This window comes from Anomalospiza imberbis, chromosome 3 (assembly GCF_031753505.1).
Source record: "Anomalospiza imberbis isolate Cuckoo-Finch-1a 21T00152 chromosome 3, ASM3175350v1, whole genome shotgun sequence".
Taxonomy (NCBI): Eukaryota; Metazoa; Chordata; class Aves; order Passeriformes; family Viduidae; genus Anomalospiza; species Anomalospiza imberbis.
In genome coordinates, this window is record NC_089683.1 from 32,457,525 (window position 1) to 32,485,493 (window position 27,969).

General features: G+C 37.3%; 1 protein-coding gene across 1 annotated transcript in view; it reads left to right on the forward strand.

The window, feature by feature from the left end:
* MEI4 (meiotic double-stranded break formation protein 4) overlaps positions 1-27,969 on the forward strand; it is a 130,800-nt gene that overhangs the window by 48,271 nt on the left and 54,560 nt on the right. The window contains exon 4 of the mRNA XM_068183891.1: positions 20,988-21,236. Coding sequence (XP_068039992.1) covers positions 20,988-21,236 — 249 coding nt within the window. The remainder of the gene's footprint in view (positions 1-20,987; positions 21,237-27,969) is intronic.

Sequence of the window (27,969 nt, forward strand, 5' to 3'; positions counted from 1 at the left end):
GTGACTATTTAAACAAGAAAACACTTTTTTTATGAGGCTTTGGGGGTTTATTTTAATATTAGACATCAGAAGACAATGACTTGTTTCAACAGATTGAAAAACATACTTTAAAATGATATGCTACTGTATTGGGTGTGTCTGAGGCAGGGCTAGCTTTCCCCATGGCAGCCCTCATAGTGCTGTGCATTGTAGGGGATCTAGAAAGCTGTTGATAACACAGCATCAGTGCTGTCCCTCCACGACTCCCCTGCTGCACCCAATAGATTGAGGGTGGGCAAGGTCTTGGGAGGGCACATATCCAGGACAGCTAACCCAAAGCAGCCAAAGGGATATCCATACCATAGGACATCTGCTCAGCAATAAAGGCTGAGAGAAGGAGGGAGGGGACTTCATTAGTACAGCATTTGCAAAGCAACTACTATTCATACTAAAACCATACCTGTGAAGTGGTTGGATATCACCTGCTGATGGGAAGTACAGAAGAAATCTTTTGGTCTTCCTTTGCTTCCATGTGCAACCTTTTGTTTTGCTTTAATAAAAGTGCCTTTACCTTGAATCATGAGTTTTCCTGCTTCTTATTTTCTCCACCTGCATCCTGCCAAGGAGGGAAGAAAATAGGGTGTCTTGGAAGGCACCTGGCACCCGGCCCAGATCAACCATCACAACTCTAAAATATTTTTAGCATCTTTCACAATCAAAGGTGCATTTACCCTTATAATTTTTGTCACATGTTTTTTGGCAGTATTTATAACTAAGACATTAAAGAACTCGCTACCAAAAGCATGACTGCTTACCTTTTTTTATTTTCTTTGAAATATTCAGCAGATTGTTCTATGTGATAATAATCCTGCAAGAAAATTTAGCTTCTAGGTGATCCCAGAAATCAAGAATCAAACTAGGGGAAAATAATGAACAGCATATGAAAATTTCCAATGCACAGATTTATGCTGTAGGTTTTGTGGAGGCTCAAAATTATTTTATAATCTTATTGTTTCTTTAAATTGAAAATACAAATACATGCTTAATCATTTTCTCATTGTAGTTTTAACTGTTTTAGTCACCTAGCAATCCAATGTTCATGATTTTCTAATATTAATAACTCAATACTTCCTTTAAATGATTTCCTTTGAAATCTCACTGTCTAAGCCCTTATAAAAGTCCAATTTGAGTAGCATTTATGATTTTATAGTGAAGGACTTGTCAGTTTTTTAATTATAAAGTTTTATTTTCAAGAAAATTTACATAATCTTTTAATTCGTTCAGAGAAAACGGAATTATTTTTTTAGAGTTTCCCATATTTGGCAGGATTTTGCAAGGTTTCTGTGAGCTACTTAGATATTTTACAGGGGCTTTCTTAGCCTTGTGGTGCGAACTAACTGCATTAAAGTCATGCGACTGTAATGCAAGCATAGAAAATCTGTATGGGACGACATTTGACACAGTACTCAATAGCAACTCTTTCAATTACAAATGGTGTAGTATCTTGTGAGTTCTGTTAGAAAAATATAAATCTCCTGGAAACACGCGAAGAATTTTGGTTTGAGGAATAGTGGTTTGGACACATGTAAAAACCTACTCAATTTATTAAGCACCCAGTTTTTCAAAACTGAATTAACATCTCTGATGCATAAATATATATATTTTTGGAAAATATAAATAGTGATATTGTATATGGCTGCAGCCTTACTTACAGCTGTCATTTCACCAAAGAAGGAGAAAAAAAAATTGCATAATTTCAACCAATCAAAATAAGTCCTCTAGCAAAAAAGTGAAGTAAGGCTCTGTAAAATTTAGTTGATCAGCTTTAAGGGTAATAAAAATGGAAAGCAGCCACTTTTGAGAAAGGCAAATTAACAGAAACCAACTGCTCTTTGATGTCTCCAAATTCTTTGTTGCTTCAAGTTCTCTGTCAGCCTTACTGAACTACTCTCTTTTGCTTTATTGAAGACAGTTTCATCTTACTATCTTTCTTACTCTTACAATCTAAATTTAAAAGGGTTTGGTATTTTCTGCTAATAGAGCATCCAATGGCTACCAGGTGACTTATCTCCTGTGGATAATTAGCTGAAATCATCTTGACTATGATCAGTAACACTTGGAAGGAGATATGGTTAAAAAACATTACTTATATTAGTAAAGACTATGTGTATAAACTGCATTTTTTCTTTGAACATAACAGACAAGAAAACCTAGTGGATGATCTTGGAACCAAATATTACCACACTGAAGAAGGCTAAATAAATGAACATCTATGAAAGCAACTAGGTTAAAAAAGTTGGCAAAACTTAAGTCCAAGTTAGTTGTTAATCAGTATTTGTCTTAATCACATGGGTCAAACAGGGTAACTGACCTCATTAGATACGGTGCTAGTAGAGAAGCTGGGGATAAAAGTTTAGTTCCCTCACTCTGTGGTTGATCTACTGTCTCACTCTGTTCAATAAAATTGAAGCAATGGCGCATTCTTGCCAAAAAGATACAAGCGAAACAGAAGGATCGTAGAATCATAAGATTGTAGAACAGTTTGGATCAGAAGGGGCCTTAAAGATCATCTAGCTCCAACGCCCCCCGCCATATGCAGGTATGGCAGGGGGGTTGGAACTCACTAGACCAGGTTGCTCAGAGCCCCATCCAACTTGACTTTGATGGAGCATCTTCAGCTTCCCCGGGCAACCTGTACCAGTGCCTCACCACCCTCACAGTAAAGAACTTCATCCTGATATCTAATCTAAACCTGCTGTCTTTTAGTTTGAATCCGTTCCCCCTTGTCCAATTAACACAAGCTGTTATAAAAAGTCCCTCTCTGTCTTTCTTGTAGGCTCTCTTTGAGTACTGGAAGGCTGCAATTAGGTTGCCTCAAAGTGTTCACTTTTCCAGACTAAATAAACCCCATTCTTTCAGCCTTTCCTCATGGGAGAGGTGCTCCATCCCTCTAATCATCTTTAGAGGTGGCCTCCTCTGGGCTTGCTTCAACAGGTCCATGTATTTCTTATGCTGAGGACCCCAGAGCTGGATGCAGTGCAGGAAAAAAAATACGGACCAGGAATGAAGGTTGATCATTACAGCAGGAATGAAGAGCTCACCAGTGTCTACCAGATGAAACAGCACACAATGGAGAAAATACATGCCAGCAAATAAACTCTAAAAAACATTCTGATAGCCTTTCCCACTGCACTGTATGAGAGACAAAATTGGGCTAGATAGACCCTTGGTCTCACTTACTGAGGTGTTCATTATGTTTCCAACGTGTGCTTCCCTCCTTGGTGTTACTTGCTACTTGACTTACTAGTTAGAGAGACACAGGTGAAATGTATTGATTGACAGTCAAAGGAATGATCTGTGGGACATTGGGACCATCTCTTTGTCTCCGTATTGACTTTAAACAGAACGAACTCTCAGAGCATTCAGGCAGTCTATCTGATCCGCTTTCCACAAATAAAATATAAGTAGCAAGGACAAGTTCATCTTCATGAATATTGGCAGAACAACTTTTAGCCCTGAAAACAAGTGTAGAAGTAATTCCTTATGAGGAAGAGAGGGTTTCTTAGCATATGAAGAAATGCCAGTGGCAGCACAGGTTTCTTTAAATTTTGACAGTACTTCAAAAACTCTGGACAGTCTGAAGCATTTAAAAGCTGAAGCTCTTTAAATGTCTGAAGACATTTAATAGAAAGAAATAGTGTTCTGAGGGCTACATAGATGAATATTTCAAATGAGGAAACAAAGAGGAAAACTTTTTTTTTAATAGAACCTCACCTGCAATGGCCACAATTCTGGTTGTGAAGGCATTTAATTTCTATTATGACATACAGAGGTTTAAGAACATGATCTGTTGTGCTAGTATTGTTCATTTCCCAACTATAAATTATTATCAAAGTGTAGTAAAAATCCAGTCTGCCTAGTTCTGAGGTATGGAATACAAACAAAAAGATTTCTGAATACTCTGAAAAATGTTTAGGTTGTCCTTTTATACTCCAATTCATGTAGCTTTTATCTTGACATATATCTGCCTTTGGCATGTTTGAAGGAATCTGGTTTTGAAATAATCAAGTCATGCATCTATGAACTGCCTGCCATGGTCACAAATGTGCCATATTGCATATTTATTTGACAGATACATTTTCTCTTGAGAGAATGATATTCATATGTGCATGGCTCTCAATGTATTCCTGCACATTATCTGTGTGTCAGATATGGGAATAAAGCATAAATAAAATATTAGAGTTGAAGAAGAAATAAAAATTATGCAATTGGAAAACAACTCTTCTCCAAATGCAAGGTGCATGGGAATACAAAAGGATCATCTCCATAAATACATTTCTTCATCCAATTTCACCTTAGGTTCTCACAGATCAGTGTGGAGCAAAACTTTGATTAAACTTCAATTTAATTTTCTTACATACCTTAAGGAAATTATATATAAAGCACATATATCAAGTATCACATGTACTCCACAGAACTCATATTTCTTTATTCTCAGATATGAATTATCCAAGTAACCTACATAAGAATTTTACTCTGCTGAGTTGCTGCTTTCATTGTTTCCTAAATCCTTGAGACAAGAATTACAGTCAATCAAGCTTAGAGAGCAAATGAATATCACAGCTGAAATGAAGAACTGTGCATTTATTTTACATAACTGAAAGATCAAACAGTGAATTATTTTAACAAAAGTCTAGAATTTACTTAGAACTAAATTCAATAGAACTTAGTTAGAATTGAATTTAGTTCATTTTATAAACTACACTTATACAGTAGTTTCTATGGATTTAAATGAAGTGTCCTTCCCTTTAATAGGAGTTTTATGTTGTTGTAAGTCATGATAGCTATTTCTAGTCCCAAAATTGCACATGCAATAAAATTTAGGTTCACTTTTATTGCAGCCAATTCCTTTTAATCGCTTGTTTTCCTCATAATTACATGTCTTAGCAATCCTGGTTTTGGTTTGGTTTGCTGGGGTTTTTTGGGGGGAGGGAGGATGTTATTTTGGTTTTTTTTAAATACTTTTTTTTATGTTTTCCACTCATTCAGCACAAACATGATTAAAGACAACAGAGATATTTTAGCAGATGGGTGATTACCTCTTAAAACCTCCTATAGAATGGCTATTTTTAGCAACTTATGGTCACATGCAATTTTCTCTCCTTAAAATATGCACAGCCCAATCTTTCCAGTTCTAATGTGCATCCTGAGTCCCACATATGGACTTTCAGATTTCTGGACAGCTGCATGAGGACATAACTTGTACAGACTGATTTGAATTTTAAATTGTATCACTTGAGTCACATCCTGCAACTTTTAAATGGCATCTTCATTTGTACCTACTGGTGCTCACAATTGTATATCACCACTATTTTATATCGAGCATGGTAATGTGACCCTCTCATGCTGCAAGCAGATGCTCTTCTTCTCTGAAGCAACAGCCCAGCTGCTGGGAGAAAGGATTTATGTCGGTCTGTGGCCCTTCCCTGATGAGTGCCTGGAGACACAGGAGCACAGGTTAAGAGTTTTGAAGCAGATACAATATTGATTACAGCTACCTCGATCTGTTAGAATTATCTACAGCCCTTCCGCTGTAAAGCTGAGTAACCACTGACCCAGGATATGTGTAGGGATTTTTCTGAGGGAAGGAAAGTTTCATGTAAAGGAAATCTTAGGAAGCCTGTTGTTACAGTTTGAAACATATTCATCATATAAATAAAAATACTTTCTTTGCCTCTTAATCACAACCTGGTTGCCTTGTCACTTCCGTACCTATCTATCCATCTGTCTAAAAGCATGTATGTTTATATATGTTTGTACATAGATAGATCTATAAATGACCTATTCTATTTATACAGCATTTATATCAGAAATTCCTTTTACTAGCCTAAAATATTTAAGTTTTTCTAAAGAGTGTTTTTTCCTTCTCCAATCTTCTTTACACAGTTGCCAGACACAAGGAATTCTGGGCTTCAAGAATCTACATTTTTAAAATTAACCTGAAGCCTACATTTTGCACTAGGAAAAATGAATGAATTAATGGTTTAAGCTTGTTAAATTCAGTTGGACATATTTACAATTAGAGCAAACTGACAAAACTCATTTTAAGTGAATGAAATGGTAACAATTTGCATGGCTGAGCAGATGGCACTCCCTCTCTTCGCCTACAAGAGCAGTACAACATGGTCGTTTTGAAGAAAGACATTAACATAACTTTAAATACTAAGCTGGACTGCACAGCCTATAAGAATAGATTTATTACGCACTACTTATGTGTGCACCTAGCCTAACATGCCAGCGCATGACCATGACAGTGCCACAATATAGCACAGGTCCTTAAAACAGCTTCCATGTTGCTATGCAGTGCAAAGATGGTTGATTTTTTTAGTAGGGGACTTCTCAGCACTACTGCTGAGAGAGTTGCATCCTGGGAGGGATGAAACTGGCAAAGGCAGGTGCCATGGGGGAGATTCTTGCATTAATCAAAAGTCTTACCTGTGTGTAAGACTGCCAGACCACATGCTTGCTATTTCCTCTAGTGTACATCAGATGTATGTCCATATATAGCTAACAACCTCCAAAAACTCTCCTGTGGTTTGTCATCTGGAATACTAAAATTATTACAAAATACAGATAATAGCTAGGTTAACTAGTTTCTGTCCAATAATTCAGTAGTCAGAGGGCTGGCACACCCAAACGCGTTTCACTTCTGTGTCAGTGTTAAAGCCCACCTCTTTCACCTTGCAACCCAATTCACCAGGTTACAGTCTGTCTTCAGGTGGTCAGATAGAATGTCAGAGCAGAATACTGAGTTTGGTTTGGTTTAGTTTGGTTTGGAAGAACCTCTAGAAGGCATCTAGTCAGTCCTATGTCCACTTCAACTAAAACTATCACTAAGCCAATACTGCTATTACAGCTCTTCCATCAAAGGAATGACTCTTTGGATGAGACAGCACAGGATCATAGAATCATTTGGAATCATTGGAAAAGATCTCTAAGATCATTGAGTCCAACCATTCACCCAACACTGCCAAGCCCAACACTAAACCATGTCTTGAAGTACCACATTTGCATGTCATATGGTATGATCCATAACCCCTCACATTAAGATAATTTGATTTCTTATCTGAAAATAGGGCAAATTTCAGTTGTCTCTAACGAAAAAGAAATGATATCTGGACCAGGGAATCAAAATTGGAGCCTTCATCTTCCTGCCTGTTAATTACTCTTTCACCATATTAAAGCTCCCTGTAGCCTAAAGACTATTTAATTTCACCCAAAGCAGAGCATTTTTGGCAAAAGGTATTGAGACAAATCTCATGGCCATAACACCACTGTGATTGCTGGGTGCAATGCTCCTTTGGGAAACAAGGTGCAAACCACCTGAAGAAAAAAATTTACTCTGTATCCTTCAAGCCTTAAGCTGGTTACACAGGCAAGGTGCTAGAAGCAATAGCAGAACCACTGTGTCTTAAGTGGCACCTGGCTTTTCTACTGTGTGAAGAGTGATCAAGTCAGTACGCTCCAGGAAATGAAACTCACTTCATTGAAACTTATGCCTGATCCAGCTGAGCCAACAGAAAAAAACAGACATTGTAACCCATGATTCAGCTGACACCTCATGCTTGCACAGAGGAATGCTAATCAAAATGTCTCAGGATTCAATTACAATAATGTGGATATTTTAATGAATTCAATTTCCTACATTATGAGGCAGTTAGCAAGGACTGCTCATATGTTGTTTGGTTAAAGTTCTATGTATAGAAGTGTAACCTGTATTTTTTATATCCTAGGACAGCTATATCGTAGCAATTACTTGTTTACATCTTCCTTTTTAAGAACTAAATGAAGAAAACCTTGTGGAACTACATTAAAAAGTACTACATTAAATGAAAACTCTTTATATGTTTTTACTTTAATTCTTCTTTCTTCTCAGACATCTGTTGATGCATACCAGGAAGGTCTCACAACACTGTTTTGTTACCCTTAGATAAATGATGAAATTTAAATGCAGAAAATTATCTGCTATATCGTCACATTAATTTTTATGTATCATTCTGACTACTTGCTAACATGCTTTTATTATTTTTAATACCTAGTGGAGTAAGAATCCTTCAGTACTGATTTCCAGAGAGTGAAATTCTTTGAGAGAAAGGTTTTATCTTTTCTTAGGATATACTGTATAGAAAGGAATGGAATCTGTTGTCATTAATTTTATGTAAGTGATGACAAAGCACTATAAAGTATCTATTCATAAGTGGTATGATGGTATGATGCCTATAAATGGTAATAAGTCTTTTAGTTCCCCTGTTCTCCTTATATAATGTCTAACTTTTTATATTGTTTTTATAGAACGAGGTTTTCATTGCATCAGACTCTGAAATGTGATCCTTTTTTTCCTGATGAGAATGCTTTGTTTCTGAACGGAAAAAGATGTCATTGCATAACTCACTGAACATCCTGGATCAGATGATTTGTTTAGAATTGCAGATGATGCTCAAAGGGACTGCCTGAGCCATATTGGTTCCATCAGAATTACATAGAAAATAGAGCCATCAAAAACACATCATAATCTGTTTTGAAAATAGCTTGATGCTGAGTAATGAAGAATCATGCTGCCTAGTTTTTTAATTTTTAATTAAATATAGCACTGAAACACATAAAAAAAGGTCAAATAAGAAGATTTTGATGCTCTTGCTCATGATTTTCACATGCTTGTTAAAAACACTGTATCTCTTGCCCCATCTAAGTTAAACAAAATTGCAGCTATGATAGTTGAGAAAGCATGTTTCATATTTTTTCAGACACTTCCAGTTCTCAGGCAAGAATACATGCATTAAAATATAAAGATCTCTTATAAATTCTAACAGCCTGTAGTTCTCCAAATGAAAATATATTCTTCCATGCTCAAATTGTTGCTGATACTGTAACCATCCATTAAGAGCAGGGCATGCCTGTTTGACAGTAATATAATCCTCTTACTTTTAAAAACTGATTGAAGCCCATGTTTTTTGGCCTTGCTCTTAGCTGACCACTCAGTTGTTTGAAATCATTCAGCATGTGGATTGGTTAAATACTGAGAACTCATGACCTCTAGTGTGATTAAACACCTCACTGCTTTTATGTTTAATTAATAACAAAAGCAGCTAATTATTTTGTATGACCTTTTGGCACAAAGATATCCTTTGACTGTTCTTGAGATCAAAAGAAATATTCATAAAAAGATCAAAGTAATTTATGTGCAACTAGTACAATCATCTGCCTTCACAAACTACAGACTGTTTATTTCAAACTGAAGTTTCATTTCACTGTTGTCTCACTTGAGAGTACATAAGTGCTAATCACCCCATGTTTGGATAGCTTATTTTTTATTTATTGGATTTAACATGAATTTGCACCATACACCAATACATGTGCACACAGACATTATTCATTTATAAAAAAGTATGCTAGATTATGCTGCCTGGATGTCACAAAGAAACTCTTCACTGAAAAGTTGGTCAGGCATTGGAATGGGCTGCCTAGGGAGGTGGTGGAGTCACTGTCCCTGGAGGTTTTCAAGAAATAACTGGATGTGGCACTCGGTGCCATGGTCTAATTAACAGGGTGCTGATTGGTCAAAGATTGGACTTGATGATCTTGAAGGTCTTGTCCAACCTTAATGATTCTACGATTCTATGTAATTACTGGGAATACTCACTGAATAAAGTTAATTTAAGTTCTATACATTATTTTTGAAAAGTGTTCTTCAATAGAACAGGAACACACATCTCAGTGATTCTGCAGTTGATTTTGCCCAAATTTTGCTGCTTTCAGATGAAATAAGAATAAAAAAGTTGTTAGAGATGCTCTGTTAATGTTGGGGGTACACCAGCTTTCTTCCACCTTGAAGATATTGGGATGCTTCAACTTATTTTAAAATCAAACCTAAAAACTGTAGTAAGTTGTACTTTGGTATTCTCTAAGTGGTGCACAGTAACTCTGCAAGTTACTTAAACTTGCAAGTCTAAGAAACATTCCTTCTAACTACTACTAGCTCCAAATTAAAAAATATAAAAATGGGAACTGTGCATCTAAAACTGAATTTATACACCTCTTCTCTTTTTTTTTAATGTAGTTTAAGTACAAAACAATAAAGTGAAAAACATCTCTTCAGGCAGCTGCCTAATGGTTGAAGGCTTCAGTGTTTTTAGGTGCCTCTCAATAAGACTATAATTGCAAGCAGAACTGGTACTCTCAGAAAAAGCAAAGCCACTTTCTTTTTTAGAACAGTACTAATATTGCCCCTGCCTAATTCTACTTTTTGGATTCAGCTCTCTGTATACAGGTGACAGGTTTGCAGGTAAAAGCACTGATGTCTCTGAATCTTTTATTTCAGTCTCAGCTGAAAAGATTAAATGAAAACAGAAAACATGGATGTTCCAGTCTACATAATGAGTGTCCCATTTGCAAAGTATCTGCATTACTGACATGCACAAAAAATGCACAGAAAATGACAGGGTAGCTGCTGCAATGTCAGTTATAGAAGATTGGAGAATGTTTTGTTATTTTTTTCCTTGAGTTTCACTGAGAAATAAGTAGTGCTGTCAGAATGAAAATGCTCTCTTATTCCATCTAATTAATTTTTATCATTTGAAGTCTAAAATGAAAGTTCCAGTGTGTTACAGTCTTCTGTAGTTCAGAAGGCAAATCTTTCAAAAAAAAAAAAAAAAAAAGTGTAGTAGCTCAGAAATTTTCCACTATGTATATTGATCTTCAAAAAAAAAAGTTTTTTGAAGAGAAGAGCATTATAAAAATAACGCTGCTTAGATTATCCAAGAAATGGGGATGAGGGTTATAGAAGCATATATTATTTGTCACATCTGAATACTTCTGTGTTCAGAAAGATTGACCACCCTCTACTTAAAAACCAGATGTATTGTGATAAGCCTAACTGCACCTAATGCATCTGACTTCATTACTCATTTTTTATCTCTCCTGTCCTCCCTCCTCAGCCTCCTCAACCAACTTAAAATTTCTTCGGGCCATCAAGCATTAGAACAGGCTGCCCAAGGAAGTGGTGGAGTCACCATCCCAGAAAGTATTTACAAGACGTGTAGATGTGGCACTGAATGACATGATTGAGTGGTGGACTTGGAAGTGCTGAGTTAATGGTCGGAATCAATGATCTGAAAGGTCTTTTCCAGCCAAAATAATTCTGATTCTATGCCTCTATATACTCCATTTCTGGCCAAGAAGGCTTATCACAGCCTTTTCAGCACAGTTGTGTAGAGAACGTCATTTTTCATATAATTTATTAACTGGTGAGCTTGGCTTACAGAGTTTCTGCTAAAAGGCAGCTTCTATTTCCAATGCACTGTTAAAGAAGTTTCATGATCCCACTTCCTCTGAAGATATTGTGCTGGTTTTGGCTGGGATAGAGTTAATTTTCTGCACAGTGGCTAGTATGGGGCTATGTTTTAGGTAAGAAAAGCTTAAAGAGGCATAAGTCAATCAGCAAAACACTTTGAGAGACCTTCATGGAATTTATAGCAATAGGAAGTGTAAAAGCGTGGGGGGTGGTTTTGGGTGACCCAGGTGAGCTCTGCCACCCAGACCCTGAGCAGGCCCAGCGTGCGGCCGGACTCCAGGGCTGAGACAGGCAGGCCACGCTCCCTAAAAACCTGCCCACAGCTCCGCTCCCTTCCTTCTCTGGCAGGGGCCTTCAGATGTCTCCTGCGGGGCTCCACGGCTTCCCCCTTCCAGCACCTTCCCGACTGAGACGGCCTTTGCAGCAAGCTGGCCTTTGCGCTTCCCTCTCATCCCAGCCCCGGCAGCGGGAAGCGAGGCCCGCGCGTCCGCGGGCTCTGGCAACTCCCTTAGGGAACAGCCGCGTTCGGTCCAGATCAACAGGAGCGGGAGCTCAGGGCCCGCAGCGAGGAGCGGCCACCGCTGCGCCGCGGGGCCGGGGCTGTGCCTGTGCCTGTGCCTGTGCCTGTGCCTGTGCCTGTGCCTGTGCCTGTGCCTGTGCCTGTGCCTGTGCCTGACCGCAGCGGGGCGGAGCGGCCGCGTTCCGGGCCATGGAGCCGGGGCGCGGCCCCCGCGGCGCTGCTGCAGGTGGGTCGGAGCGCAGGCCGGCAGGGCTTCCGGGGAGGCTCTGAGGGAGGCTGGGAGGGGGCTCCGAGACGGGAGCACCGGCCCGGGAGATGCCCCCAGCCCCCGGCGTCAGTGGCCTTTGGGGACATCTCTCATGTGCAAAGGCTGCCTCGGACAGCCCTCTGGTTCTCCGGGTTCCCCTGGAACAACCGCCGGGTTCCCCTGGAACAACCGCCGGGTTCCCCTGGGACACCTGCCTTGTCTCCGTGGGGAGGCCTTACGTGGGCAGCCTCAGGTGATCAGAGTGGTTTCCTGAGGAAGGGTTGAATTTATGAGGAAATGGGAACCTTCTCATGAAAGTTGAACTGCTTTGGTTATTAATAATAAATAATCGGTTATTAATTACTTGTCTCTATTAGTTACAAATCTAAGTTTTTTTCCTGTCCATTTCACCCAAGTCACGAAGAAAAACACTATTGTGAAGTTTTGTTGGGTAGATGCTGGGATTCAGTTAATGTTATTAGTGCTCCTGTTAAAAAAAAGGTTGTGTGAATATGCAGATATAATAGAGTATCAAAGAATTATCAAAGTTACCAATATTTTTACCGGATTATTTCCAATGTCAGTGAATTGAAATGATAGTTTCTGATCACTCTGACCTTAGGAATTCAGAAACCATAGGCCTTGAAACTTGCATTTCTCTCATTGACTGACAGAAGAAAATAATGATTAATTTTGTATTAATCATTGAATGGCCTGGAGTTCTAGGTCCTTAAGATCATCTAGTTCCAACCCTCCTGCCATGGACAGGGGCAGCTTCCACTACACCAGATTGCTCAAAATCCCATCCATCCTGGTCTTGAACAGTTCCAGGGATGGAGTTTAACCCCAGCTGGCAACTAAATACCACACAGCCTTTTTTCAGTCCCCCACCCCATCAGGGATAATCATAGAGAAAAGGTAAACCCAATGGGTTGAGATAATAATCTAATAATTGAAATAAAAATATTATAATTCTGATACTAAGTATGTTAATAACATGATTAATAAGAAGACTTGTCAAAAGGAAAGGAAGAGAGAGTAAAAGAACCCAAGAGAAACAAGTGATGAACATGGTTGTTCAGCTCCTGATAACCAATGCCCAGCCCATTTCTGAACAGAGATCCCAATATTCCTTTGGCCTGGTTGGGTCACCTGTCCTGGCCTTGCTCACCTCCCAGCTTTCAGTGCAGCTCCTCAGTAGCAGGTCATGAGACATTATAAAGTCTTTGACTTAGGGTAAACACTACATAGCATCATCAAAACTTCAGGATGTTGTTAACATCATTCTCATACTAAATCCAAAACCCACAGCTTTGTACCAGCTACTAAGAAGAAAATGTCCCAGCTAAAACCAAGACTTACATCCACAGCTTCTCCAGGCAATTTGTTCCGATGTCTCATCACCCACACAGTAAAGAATTTTTTCCTAATATCTAATCTAATCTGCCCTCTTTTTTAAACGCATTCCCTCTTGTCTTGCCCTTGTAAAAGTCCCTCTCCAGCTTTCTTGTAATACCCTTTAGCTGCTGAGAGGCACCCTGGAGCATTCTCTTCTCCAGGCTTAGCAACCTGAAATTTCTCAACCTGTTCAGAGCAGAGAGGTGCTCTAGCTTTCTGATCATCTTCAGGGCTTAGATGTTGTCTTAATTTGAATAAACTAGTAATTGAGCCAAATTAATGTGTAAAAAAGTACTTGTCTATAGACTTGGCTGTGAATCCTTGGTAAGTCTCTTCAGTGGTTCGCTATCTTTTACAACTTCCAGTGCTTTATAAATTAATATTTAGACACTACATATCTAAATGTGGTTATGTCAGTGTCTATAGTACATGTAGGGATGCGTTCTTTATCACATGATGTATGCTTTTTAGAGTACTGGATTCCTAGCAGTAGTCCCTCTTTTCCTTGTCCTCCATTACAGACATTTCCTTCTGAACAATCTGATCTTTCTTTCTGCCTATGTTAAATTCTGTAAGAAACCCAAACCCAAGGTTTTTAAAATACAGTGGGTGCATTCTGGAAGGCTACCTGAATGAATCAGTATCACTGAAAGATATTGATCTTGTAGATTTGAAAACTTGTGGAAACTGAACTTTTCAGGTAAAGGCTCATAGTATGAAACTGAAAAGGAAATTATGGTGGTATTTTAGTCACTATATTTTAACATGGGAAGAGGAGATATGCAAAAGAGTCTTCATATAAAACTCCAAACTCTTGATGATTGCCTTTTTTTTGAACTCTGCTTTGAAATCCTGCATTCAAAAGCTAATACAGTCACTGCAATAGGTAAAACTGGGGAGATAAGGGCTGCTTTATTGTTGTGACTTGGTGGTTTATAAAGGCTGGGATTGTTTTCCACAGTCCCTAATGCCAATTGTAAATTTACTCTTAATGTAATTATTAATAGCATTTGTGAAACTTTGTAAAGGAATAAAGGTTTGAATTGCACGGTTTCATAAATTTCATCTCATAAAGCTATAATGAAAAGTACATCCTCAGTTCCCAAACCAAATGGATTTACACCCAGCTGATTAAATGAGCACAGTTCTGTTTTGGTAGCGGAAGAAATCTGTTCTGACATAAGAATAGATAAATTTACACCACTGAGTTATACTTTAATTTCTGAACAGCAGGTCTTATAGAATAAATTCCCTATTCTGGAAACATATTTGTGTCTTTAGTAGTCAGAATAGTAAAGAGAAAGATGGTAATGGTACTGTGTGCCAGTTTCACTATATATTGTTGTGAGTGACACATAAAAAATTTTTCTTCTCCTGTTGGAGGAGAAAAAGGAGTGCAAAAGGAAGAACTCTTCACTTGTAGGGAGAATATATACACAGTTTTAAACTACCATAAAAGTCAAGCTCAAATTACTGTTTTCAAATGATCTTGTTGAAGAGTGAGGCCAAGAAACTTCGAGGACCCAAACCAGTTTTTTATGCTTATATAATTCCAGGCATACTTGATGTTTCTCATGTCTTTAATTTGCACCTGTCTGCTATTTTGTGCATTGTAATATGTTCACAAAGTTATTCTTACAAACTTTTTTTTCCATGACTTTTGGGTTTTTTTCTAGAAAGCCTTTTTTATTATTTCTCCCCCAGAGGTATCAAAAAGATCTAGAATTACAAGCTTCTTTTAAGAGGTGATGCTCTCAGCCTTGCAAAATTTCTCTTGTTAGTTAGGTACCTTAAATAGGTCTTTGAAGGTCTTTGCTTTAGCTGCCTGTGGTGCACCAGCTCATCTCAGTGCAGTTGGCTGTCCACAATACATGTGTGTGCATCTGATGTAGTCATCTTAACACTCTTTGTAGTCCATGGGGGGAAACAAATGTTTCTGGGTCATGACTTTACCATAAAATGTACAAATGACTTGGTTTATTTTTAACATTTGAAATGTCTCTTTCTGCCCATTGATAATAAAAGAAGTCCAGATAGCTAGCTCAGTTGTAGCCATCTAAACTGTAGGTTTCTCTAGTTAAAAGGAGATAAATCCTACGTCAGAAATGTTACTGAAATCCTGAGGGATTATGCTTGCTTATGTTCTTAAATTCTCTGAAATGGTTATAACTGGGGAACATCAGTAAGTTCTAAAATGTTTTTTTTTCAACTCATTCGTGTTATTTGGATTTGGAGAATTTATAAGATTTGATTTTAGAAGTTAAAATTATTTAGAAATTAGAGTTTGAAGAAATAAATCATGCTACATTTTCGTTTCCTTGTGCTTTTGACTTAAAGTATTTAAAATATTTATTATTTTCAGTATTTTTTACCATTTTGAGTTCATTAAAAAAATATGCAGGAGTTATTGTTAGGCTTGTTGTAGGAAAAGCAAGTTCTTCCCTCACTGAGTATGTTCACATTACATATCTTTGTGTATTTGAGCACAGGTTGTTTGAAGATGACACCATGGAGTAGCCTTGGTTTAATTCACATTTTTACAATAAAAGCTGCATAATTGGAGGAGTACTTCAGTTCTTCTTGATTGTGTAGCTGTCACATTATCATTGTTTATAATATACACAAATGATATTTTGTTACGCATACCAATTAAATCAAGTTTATTTTATTGTTATTTAATATTGTGGCCGTATGTCTCTGAGCTCAGCCCAGTTCCACTACAGCAATTGCAGCATTTTGTGCTCCATCATAATGAGTCAATATCTTGGTTTCTATTGTATAAAGCAGATGAGGTTATAAAGATGTGGGTAATTTTTTCACCTTTATTTGCACTGTGTAATTGAGAGACTAGTTAAAGTAAAAATCATGGCAACAAAACAGTTTTTCCTTGAATGATGTACCTTTAAGGACAGATCATAGTCTTAAATTTAGAAGGAAAAGCATTTTTTGTGTATATTTAGGGCTGTGTGAAGATTCTTAGCTGTGAGTAGTGGTGAATGGCAATTTGTTTCTGTCCTAACAAATCCTCTTATTTTTAAATAAAAATTTCACATGTGGAGAAAACCGAGCCCTGGAATGGCCTGTAAGTTAAATGAATTACAGTCTGTTTTGTATCTTATGGTATTAATTTTTGAAATTATTTTTTAAATTCATATGATAGTGGTCTAGTGAATAACAAATTAGTGTCCTTATGAAATCAGTAAGGTTTTGTCTATGACATCTGCAGCAGTTTCCTCCATTATTAGCCATGAGTTTCATGGCCGAACTTGGAAATCACATCTAAGGTCTGAGTATTACTCCAGTGTTGAATTATCCCAAGTGAGTTTAGGTTTTGGGTTTGGTTTGAGGTACCCTGTAATTTTAAATCATACCATAATTTAACTACCTCCCCCCCATTTCTCTGTGATTTACCTGTTTCCATGATCAGTGAGAAAACTGTATGTACCACTCAGAAGAGTAAATATATAAAGTTCACCTCCTTTACCTATAAACATTCCTTAAAGACTTCTTAAAACCTTTAGAGCTGAGAATTCACCTTCTTCTGCAAATGGCTGATTCTTTGAGTCATTAACTCTTAAAATTTCAATCTCTCCATATGAGCTGCTGCATCAAATGCACCTGCAAAACTGCACTGGCAGATTGGTGGATTAGGGTAGTGCTTATGGATCAGATTTATCCTGGTTCTTCCTATTACCCTATTTCTTGCTTATATCAAAGATCTTCAGTGGATCTCACACCACATCTCAGTTCCCCTTGATTATGTTACACAAAGCTGTATGGGACAGTTCATCGCTTCTTTTGTAATTATTTCAGCAGGTGAATAATTGCTCAGCAGCCTTCCATGGCTAGGATCTCAGCAGGTCTGTGCTCTCAGTACCCTCTCTCTGCATGAGAGCTAGAAGCATGGAATGTCATTCTTGTGTTGGAAATCTGTAGACTTAGCCCTGTTCAACACTGTTGTTAACCCCTCGTGTCCTCTGGGTGCTCTTCCAGTATCAGTTTGTGGATTGAGGTGTTTGCATAGGGAACCTGTCGCCAGGTGGTATCTGTTGTTAGGGTGCTGAGCCCTGCCTCCAGCAGAGTTTGCAAGGGATTGCTGGTTCTCTCCTTAATGCTGAGTAATCACAGGAATGGAGCTTTGGATAATTCTTGAACCTTTTTCTTTATCTCAGACATATTTTGGCATTAGCAGCTAGAATTAGACTGGTGACTCCTTTTTGCTCTTGGTTGGGTACTATTCTCAATCAAGGAAAGTTTTTGGTTTGGTTCTAAAATTTTTTTCCACCAACCAGTGATGCAATTTCTGTGCTGATAGCAAAAACATTATTGATAAAACTCTGTAGCTGCCAATATGCTTTCAGTGGAATATATTTGGTGGTTCAGCACTTCCTGAGACCAACAGATTGCTGTGCAATTTTTACTAATGCACAGTTGGCCAGCATCACCATATTTCTAATAGTGTCATCCGGTGTGCTTTTTTTCTAGAAGACTTACATAGTAGTTTCTGAGAGAGCAGTTGTCCCTTTAGGGAGATGGTGAAAAGCCTCAATCAGCTCTTAGAACTTCTGTTTTTTGATACACAAACTTCTCTATTCCTAATCAGAAAAGAAATAAAGAGAGATGGTGATAGTGTCAGTAACAAAAAGCAGGTGAAAGAGCTCTTTATTCTCCATAAAATCTTTAAGAAATCAATTCTTTCTGAAAATGCATCCAGGAATTCAGTGCTTTTTTTTCCTCCAGAATAGGAACATCTCCCTAAACTCATTCAGTATAAGGCATTCCTAGTGTAGAAGTGAGTCTGTATGAAATATTAAAGAGGGAAAGGCATCCCTCAAACTCCAAATTGCATTAATTCATTTATTAAATGTATGTCTTAAGTGTTAAGCTGGAATTCTATTTAAGATTCTTAAAACAAAATGAGGTAATGGTTTATGTGGTTTATGTGACTTACTAGGAATACATCTACTTTAGAAAATAGCATTTTGGAAGGTTGCGGTTGAAAGATCCTTTTATTTGTCTCCATTGTACTGTTGCCTTGTGCACTAAGGTTTTTGTTATGCTTAAAACACAGTAGTCCCTTTCAAAATAAAATGAAAAAGTGACTCTCCTTATTTTGGTAATGGTTGGTCAAAAAATGATAGCAAAGTAGCATTTCATACTGGTAGCATAGTAGTAATATGTCAGTGGTCAGACAGCAAACTCTGTATTTTCTTTGCAATAGTATGTCCTGTAAGGAGAAATAGAATACAATAAATAAGATATTGTTGGTGACTCTGATGATAAAAGACACCTGAGCATTTAGGAAATGCTGGCATAAATACCACTCCCTGGCCTATAGTGGAATGTTGGTCATTTTGCAACTTCTGTGAATGTAATGTAAAGGAAAATACTAATACTGACAAAGCATGTTATGAAGCAGAAAGTAAATATGTGTTTGTCCTTAAAAGGAAGATGAATCAGAAAGCTTTGTCAGAGTGGTCTCTAGAGGTACCACAATGTTAAATGAACAGTGTAGGACATTTTTCTGCCTGCCCTAATTTATCGTTCTGCTCTGTGCAGAGACTTTGTAAGAATGGAGCTTGACAGACCCTGTTTGAGCAATATCTGGGTGAAATTTCTATTGATGAGATAATCTGGAAAGCCCCTTTCATATTCAAAGCAAAATATTTTGGATACCTTACTGTTACTATTTAATCTTCTTTCAGTGTGGTCCCACATATTTCATTTTATTCACAGCTTTGAAGGCAGTTCAATTACTTGCATGCTTTTGTATTTGTAAACATTTCCTTTGATGTATAAGGCAAGCAAGAGTCTTACACCAGTTAGCCGTCCCACAGAGGTGCAATCCTTTGAGATTGAGAGAATCAACTTCTGCTCTTCACTGAGATTCTAGATATTAATTGAAAAGTTGTGTGAAATAGATTTTCTTTATCAGAAATTTTGCAAAAGTACCATTTAATGTATAAATGCTTTAAGGGATATATGTAGTATAGTTCAGTTTCTAAAGGCTTACTATTTAATTAGTTTAAGAACGCACCGGTGGCTTAGATTAGGTGATTTTGCCCTGACACATGACAGGAATGGAGTGTTTGAAGTGGAGAAGAGTAGCTTAAAATATAGCTGTAGGTAAATAGATCCCAAGGAATTTTTGCACTCTTGTCCTTTGTGCTCTGTTCTACGTAAAGTGTTAACTGGCTGCTGTGTTTGAATGGACAGAGTGCAAGGAGTGCACAGGGATTGTTTGTGCCTTTCAGAAGTATTTGAAAGATGAAAGAAATACATAAAAACCAGTGCCTTCTGTAAGTGTCCCTGATGGATAAATGAATATATGATGATTTATGACTTACTGTCTAATGTCGAGTAGAACCAGAGGAAGAAATCAGCTTAGTGATAGCAGATGATCTGGTGAAAGGATAACTTAAAAAACTTTTTTCAAACCTGTGCTGTGACTATTTCAGAGCTGTTCAACACAACTTATTAGTGCTTAACCTGCAGCTTTGATGGATAACAAGAAAAAAACAGCATTGTGAAAAAATTGTAGATGTCAAGGTCAGGGCAAAAGTGTAGAAAGTGATTTTTTTTCTTAAATTATTATTTTGGGAGTGATATTTTTTCAGGAAAAGAATACATCAAACAACTGAATGAAAATGGTGTGGAATTAGGAAAAAAAAAGTAACATTGCTAATTAGATAGACTGGTTAATATTAGTTGGTTTTAATTTATTTTTTCCTTCTCTTCTCCTAGGCCCTGTGCTGTTGCACATGATGTAATGATCTATTTTAATATTTTATTTCTCTGACTCTTTTAATGCCTTTTGCCCCATTCTCACTGTTTGTAACAAAGTTTATAATACTGTCTTTTCCACTTAACTTACTAGCCACTTGCATCCCTTTGATGCTGTCTTATTAACTTTCTGCAGGCTTGAGGCTTAATACGGACTTAAAACTACAAGGGCACCAAAACCAGGTGTCCAAAACCAGACACAACCTCAAAGTTTTATCTTTTGAGCACTGAGACCTTCTGGTACACTTTCAAGAAATTTTATGTATTGTATTTAAGTATAAATAACCCCAAATGAATTCTTCTGAGTTCTTCTGTCATGTCAGAATTATTTTGAGGGGGAGGGAGTGTCAGGATGGGTTTTTTGAGGTTAGTATTTTTACTTTCTTCACTACTGCTTTAGTGGAGATTACATTTTCATTAAAAATTTTGCTAGGATAAGGCTATTTGAAGTGCTTACTATTTCCACAGTTATTCTCAGACACCGGCTGAATTTTATTTTTATAGCTGAGTGTAGCTCATGTATGTTCTGTTCTCACATTGTGCACAGATGCTTGTATTTCTGTTCCTGATGATTTAGGAATGCACTAGAAATTAAAGACTTGGTCTCACTGTTGAACAGTCTTCAAAGCCAAGAAAATATTTTGTGTCATTTCCTTAATGGAAACATAGTGAAGTAACCTTTTTGTTTTCTGTTTTTTCCAATGCAATAGAAATCAAAGGCAGAAGAGGAAATCAGATTTCATATTTGAAAATATCAAAACTAGCATTGGCTTTTGCAATTATCCACTCAAAACCACCAGGGAAGAGTTCCAAAGAATACACAGAGGACCTTGCCAGAACTGTATCCGAACAAGATTTAGGATGGAAATGGAAAGTGGAAGTGCTGGAAGCTGAAGTTCTTCGATTACGACAGGAACTTCTTTTAAACAGGATCTCTCCAAGATTCTGCTTGGAAAATAGTAAGTTCATCCAATAATTTCTGGCTATGTTGCAATAGCAAGGAACCAAACAGCTTTCATGTTGCCTATACCATTTCTTGTACCTAGATGTGAGAGCCTTCAGTGTACATTTTTTTGTTTTCCCAAAGTTCTGAGGTAGTGGAACACTTAATTCATTTGTAATGGGATTGTGCTTGAGAATTTGATGCTTATGCAGAATTTATATATTTAACCTTCAGAATCAATGTGTATTATGCAAAATAATTGCAGACAAAAATTGTCAATACACAATGTTACTCTATAACCTTGGAAATACTAGTTTCTAAGAACTAGTTTGCATTTACAGTTGGAACATGTGTTAAAGACATATTGTATATTTAAAAATCTGCATTTTTTTAACCACCCTACAGATTTTAAAATCAGAATTTAAGCCTAATGTGTTGGAAGCAGTAATCCCTAATATGTGTAACAGGAAGGTAGGGGAGACAAAGGACTGTACATCTGTTGTTTCTGAGAGTGTATTGAGACAGTGGATGCTGTGAATGTTTTTTATGACATATAATAAAATATTGTGAGTCTGATAATATTAGATTCAGGAAAGCTTTTAGTCAAAGCAGAGTAGAAAAAAAAAGATGGTCTCAAACAGCGCTATTTCTCTGACTTGTGCATGTGTAGTAGGTCATGCTCAGTTCAAGATATCGGTGGCACTGTGTGAGCTTGGAAATCAGGCTGTGGAGAATTTCTCTAGCCTCTGGGGAGATACTTTCCTGGGAGATGCGGTCAAAATACTCTGGGCTGAAGGAGAGAATCTAAAATTGTCTTTAAAATCAAGATGTATAGCTAATTGCTTTATAACTTGAGATTTTTAGAAAGTTCCCTGGTGGAAAACTTGATGAGGCTTTACCACGCTACTTTTGTACTGAAACAGCGTCTTTATTGCCATGCCTAAAGATTTCTAATTTGTAATGTTGACTGATGGGGCTAGCATTAGACTTCAGCTAGAAGCTCTAATGTTTTATGTATTTAATTAGTGTAATAGACCTTTCTCTACAGAGAAGTGATTTAATGACTATTCTTGTTTTTTTATTGTCTGTGTGTCTATTTTCTGCAACCTATTGCAAACATGATATTTAAGACTAAAAGTAACTTTTCAGATTCAGTTTCCAACAGGTGTCCTATGTTTTGAAGAACTGGATGCATATTATCAGGAGAAATTTATAAAAATCTAATGTCTGGAGAGGATATTCTAATTTTAGATTAAGCAGAACACAGAAAACACTATCAATTAGCAAAACATAGCAAACAAGATTAAAAAAAACACTTTTCTTGTGTATTGTTTTGAGATTTTTCAAGGCTGTGGAGAATAGAAACTAAAGGGTGGCTACTGCTGAGATACAAAGGCACAAGGAGCTTGAATCTAAGTAAGGAGAAAAAGTGGTAATAAGTGGTGTTTTATCCTTTCAAGTGAAACTACTATAGATCCATCAAGCCATCATTATGGTTTCCCAGGTTTACCACCTAATATCATACCAGAGGTATGCTCTTTAGGGCTGAGGATGATTACTAGGATTGCTCTTAGCAGATATCTGCAGATATGGATCCTTTTCCTCCTCCACTCATTTCTACAGCCTCATTTCTAGAGTTGGTGTTCTGCTTAAAATAATGCAGCCTCATAAAAATATTTCAAACCCCCAGCCTTTCTATGGCTTTCTTCTGTTTTGATTAACAACTTTAGATACAGGCATATTTGGGTTTCACAAAATCCACCACCAGAAAATCTCATGCAGTAAGGATAACTCTGCATTTGTTCCTGCTGGTGCCTCTTGAGAACTGAAGAGTTTGAGTTCTTCAGACAAGATTCACTTTGCAGCTGTATATTCTCTGCTTTGCATCCCGAATGTGAGAGCTTTCCTCTCCCACCTGCTGTTTGTAATAATAGTAGTAGCTCTTTCAGAGACTTCAGGAATGATTAGAAACTGCCCGTGGAGTTTTATTTCCCTGATGTGAGAAATTTGTGAGCTCTTTGAAGCTGTGGTACCTGTTTTCCCCCTCCACATACAGTTGAACACAGTACAGATGTGCAAATACATGAAGCATAAAGAACAGAGAATTCATTTTTAAAAGAAATGATGCCTAAATTTCTTTGTTCCACCTGAATAGTTCTTTGTTCTCAGAGACACTAAAAAAGTTGTGGGTTCCTAACTTAGGGGGAGAAGTATGCTTTGCTGCAGGTAAACTATTTGATGGTATGAGTTCTTACAGATTAATGTGTTTTTTATGAAAGTGCAGTGGTTAATATTCACTGACTGTGCTGTGTCTGGAAGGTCCTTATTTGACTTACTGTTCAGTTGTCTTTCTGAATATAAGGACTCTGTTCCTTGGTGGTGCTTTTGGCTGTATGTCAATAATATGTGGAGGAGGAGAAGCAAATCTTTTTGCAATTATCTGTTATTTTTCACCTTGATGGTATTGTCCTGACAACAAAGTCCATGGGTAGAAAAAAAAGTCAAATCTCATGTTAAATCAAAGTTTCATGCCTTTCTTTGACTCAGATTAAAATTTCACAGAAAGGATAGAAACTTCTTGGTGTAATTTCAAGAATAAGCATTTAAATATTTGAGCATTCTGTTGTCGCTTTGCTTTGGAGCAACAAGAAAAGAGAAAAGTTCTTAAAAAGCATTGATGAATTGATAGGTTCATTGATTGAAGTACCTGTCCTCTAAGAAAAATTCCTTCACTCTTATCATATAATCATAAAATGATCATAAAAATCTTCATAAAATCAATGATCATATTGTTTCTTGGCAGGCTGTGTTAAAGATCTCTGAAAAGCCTTCAGCTGTTACTCCAGCCCAGGAAGGCATAAATACAGTATTCTACCCTTTTTTTGCCAAGCGTGTATTTTTAGGAATGACAATTTGGAGGATAGGTGTTTATTACCTTGGTTGCTTCCAGCTGATACTCTCGAAGGTTACAAATAGATTATCCAGGGTTTATGTTTAGCAAAACTTGTCTCAAGTATGAGTTCCCTCTTCCTTAGCTTCACTTTCAAACTTGGTTCAAGTTCCTTCCTTCTTATGCAGTGGGTAGGAATTTACTGAACTGTTTGCTCCTCTAATTAAAATAAAAACCAGATTCTCTTCACTCTGTTCCTTTTTAGAATTAGGTTACTCTTCCTTTTATAGGTCATTTACAGTGCAATGTCTTCTGCCATGCCCTGGAGGTCCCTCCCGTTTTTAGCCTCCACAGTAGCACATGTGCCAGCCACCCTGCCACAGTGTGTCTGTGTTTAGGGAAATGCTGACCTCTGAGTCACAATGTGATTAACCTGAATGTCTCATTTTTAACTGTATCCTGGGTCTGTGTTTCACTTTCAGGATAGTGTCCTCTAAATTCTATTCCATGTCAAAGAAGCAACTTGTATCTCTTTTGGAAATAATACCCAGAGAAAACAAGAATTTTTTATCTCCTGCTTTACTCCATAACTTGGTGTTTCTTGAGGCATTTAGTTGTACATGTGGAAAAAGGGAGCAACTTCCTTTGTAGATTAGTATGAATGAAGACACTTCAATCTCATTTCTTCTCACTGAGAGCTTTACAGAACTGGAACTAGCCAGTTCAACAGCTGAAGTAAAAATGATTATAAGCATTACATAGCTGCAATTTACCAGCAGCCTTGCTTTGAGCCACAGAATTCAGCCTTTCCACTTCCCTGTAAGTCACGGCTTAGGAATTTCTTTCTCAAAAGGGAGAGGCAGAAACTCTGGGTGCCCATCTTACACCCCAGGATTTCCCTGGTGGGCAGAGACAGGATCAGGTACATCCTGCTTTGATGATAGCAGGGAAAATGATGGCCAGTCAAAATATTTTCTGAATAATTGGATTTCAGACTTCTGAAAGGGCAAAGCTCTCCATCATGACTTAAGTAATATAGCTTGTGATGTTTCCTCTGCCTCCTTACATTAAAGAGTGGTGGGAGAACATAATTGATAATAGATTTTTTAAGCTCATTTTCAAAGAGAAACCCATCAGATGAATTCAGAAAGGTCAGACCAAAACCTGAAGATATCCTCTGTGGGTATGTTATCTGCAGCCTCATAAAAGAGTCTTCCTTGTTAGTGGAGTTAACAGCAGTCCACATCTGATGGAATAATAATCATACAGACACATTAATCTATTAGGGGAAATTATTTCCCTCCCCAGAAGGTAGATGAAATAGTGTGAAATGTTTACATGTGTTGTAAATAGCACTTAGCAACAATTCTAGTTCCTATGATATGGTACTAAGGTAGAGGACTACAGACTAGAATGTCTAAGTTATCATGGTATGTTTAAGGAAAAGCTATTTTTTCAGGTTGGTGTGTTTAAATGATCTGCTGTTACAGACTGCTGTGTCCTGTCATCTCTTTCCTCCACTGGTATTTGGAAGGAATACAAAAACATGAGAATTACAGAGGAATTGTCAGCCTCTGAGGGGTATCTTTTAATTCTTGCTTTTTCTATGTTCCTTTTTCTAAGATCAGAGGATTCTCCATTGGGCAGCAGTCAACTCTTAATTTGATGTTGCCATGGAAGACAGTTCTGATTATTTTTTCAAGTGCTTAGGGATGTGATGTTTCTTCATAAAGACATTCTACCTCCCTACTTCTTGCTTCCCCATCCCCCCAAATAAAAATAAGTGTCTTTCTCTCCATTCCGATCCATAAGGGCAGCCCTGTGTGTCATCTCAACATTTTTTCTCTAAGGCTTAGGGGTGTCAGACAAATAGTACTTCAGAAATGTAATTTGACATCTTAAGTGTACTGGTGTACGCCGTGCATCTACCAGTGGTAATAATGCAAGTAGGCAGCATGGCAAGGAATGTCTCACAACCTAAGAAGTATTTTATGTTTTTATGAGGAGAACAAAGAAATGGCAGCAGATCTGTGAGATGGCAAAAATGAAGTTAAATTGTGTTTAGCACAGATTTATAGGAATATGGCTCTTGGAATATGATGAGGAGATAAATCTGTTCTCCATAATTGTATTGACACAATGGGGAACTTTATGAAATCTGAGGCCTTTTCAGGATAATTAAATAAGTTAATTTGCAATCTGTAAAAAGCACCAGCTGGAGTGTAATGATTCATTGAAATCTCAGAGAACTGCTCCTCCCATGGATAACAGGTCTGTTTTGGTTGTGGAAACTTTCTCCCTTGGAAAGCAGGTGCTGCCTGTCTTATCTGGTGGCTTTGCTACAGCTGTTCTAAGCACATACTTGGGGCAAAAGGACCCAAGAAACATCCTTTTCTTTCCAGATTTCTGTGTAAGGAACCCATTTAGAGGCAAAAGCTACCCATTTTCTTCCAGCAAGAGATAGGGTTTATTATTATTTTATTAATTTGTTATAAGATATGTAGTGATTATTAGGAATAAGATTCATAAAAGCAAGTGGGATTCATAGTTTAGTGTAGATTAATTTATTTTCTTCTGGGTAACAGAATGATAGTTTTGGGGGAAACTGAATGTATATGGTAAAAACAGGTTAAGAAGTGGAAATTGGGATCCTTTTGCCTTTAAGTCTACTGTGGGAAGCTAAGAATCAGTCAATTTTTTTCCTGGAAATACAGAATCACAGAATGGTGGAGGTTGGAAGGGACTACTGAAGACCTTCTTGTCTACGCCTCTTGTCAAGCATGGTCATCTAGAACCAGTTGTGCAGGACTGTGTCCAGACATTTTCTAAGTATTTCTGAGAATGGAGATTTCACAACCCTTCTGGACAACCTTAACCCAACTCAAACTTAGTATCTAGCTCCTCAAGCAGATCTTTGTTTGCATTCTTCTGGATATATAGACAGAAAAGCCAAGCATTTATACTATGTTGTATTCAAGAAAAGTGATGTTTTTAGGAAGGCACACTTTAGCCGACATCTTAAGGAATCCACCTCACTTTAGCCTTCATCTCACTAAGTTGAATACAGATCATGGCAGTCTTCGTTGGCTGCTATTTCCTGTCTCTTAGCAAAGCTCAGTTTGTTTCATAATGCAGAGCATTTTTAGTAAGACATAATGCTTACAGTTTCTACTACCAGTTCAGTCAGGTTGTCTTTAGAGATAATCTTTATTCATTTAGTATTTTGAAATATCCCCTATCTGGCTTAGAACTTAAATTTCAGTCACATCATTGAGATGGTCAATATTGTAAAGCTTTTCAGATCTTTTGTTGTCAAAGCTTCTTGGTGAGCATTAACCAATCCAAATCTTTCCCTGATTATGTATCCTTTCATATCTTTACTGCAAGTTTGCTTTGTTTGACTGGAACTACAGAAGATTTGTGCTGTCATCTACAGAGATCCCTTAAAAATGAATGTTTGTATCCTCAAAATCCTTCTCAGTTCTTTCTGTGAATTCTAAACATTTAGGTGCTTTATGTAAGCAAAATCCCTAACAAATTGAAGTATATGCTTCTAAGCCTTTAGAGAAGCACTTAAATCCTAGCATTGAACAATTTGAGAATTTTACATACTCAGTCCTATATTCATTTCTGTTAAATTATCCCTTAATGGGATAAAATATGTCAGCATGCACCTTTAGCATTAAAAAGCATAAAAAAGCACCTTGCATTCAAACAAAGGACCTTTCTTTTCCAAGCCAGTTACAGAAAAAACCCATGAAGATGCAGAAGCAAAGTGTGGGATACAAGGCTTCTAAGACTTCTTATTTGGAGAATTCTAATAATATTCTATAGTAATATTTTGGAATTTTTATTATTA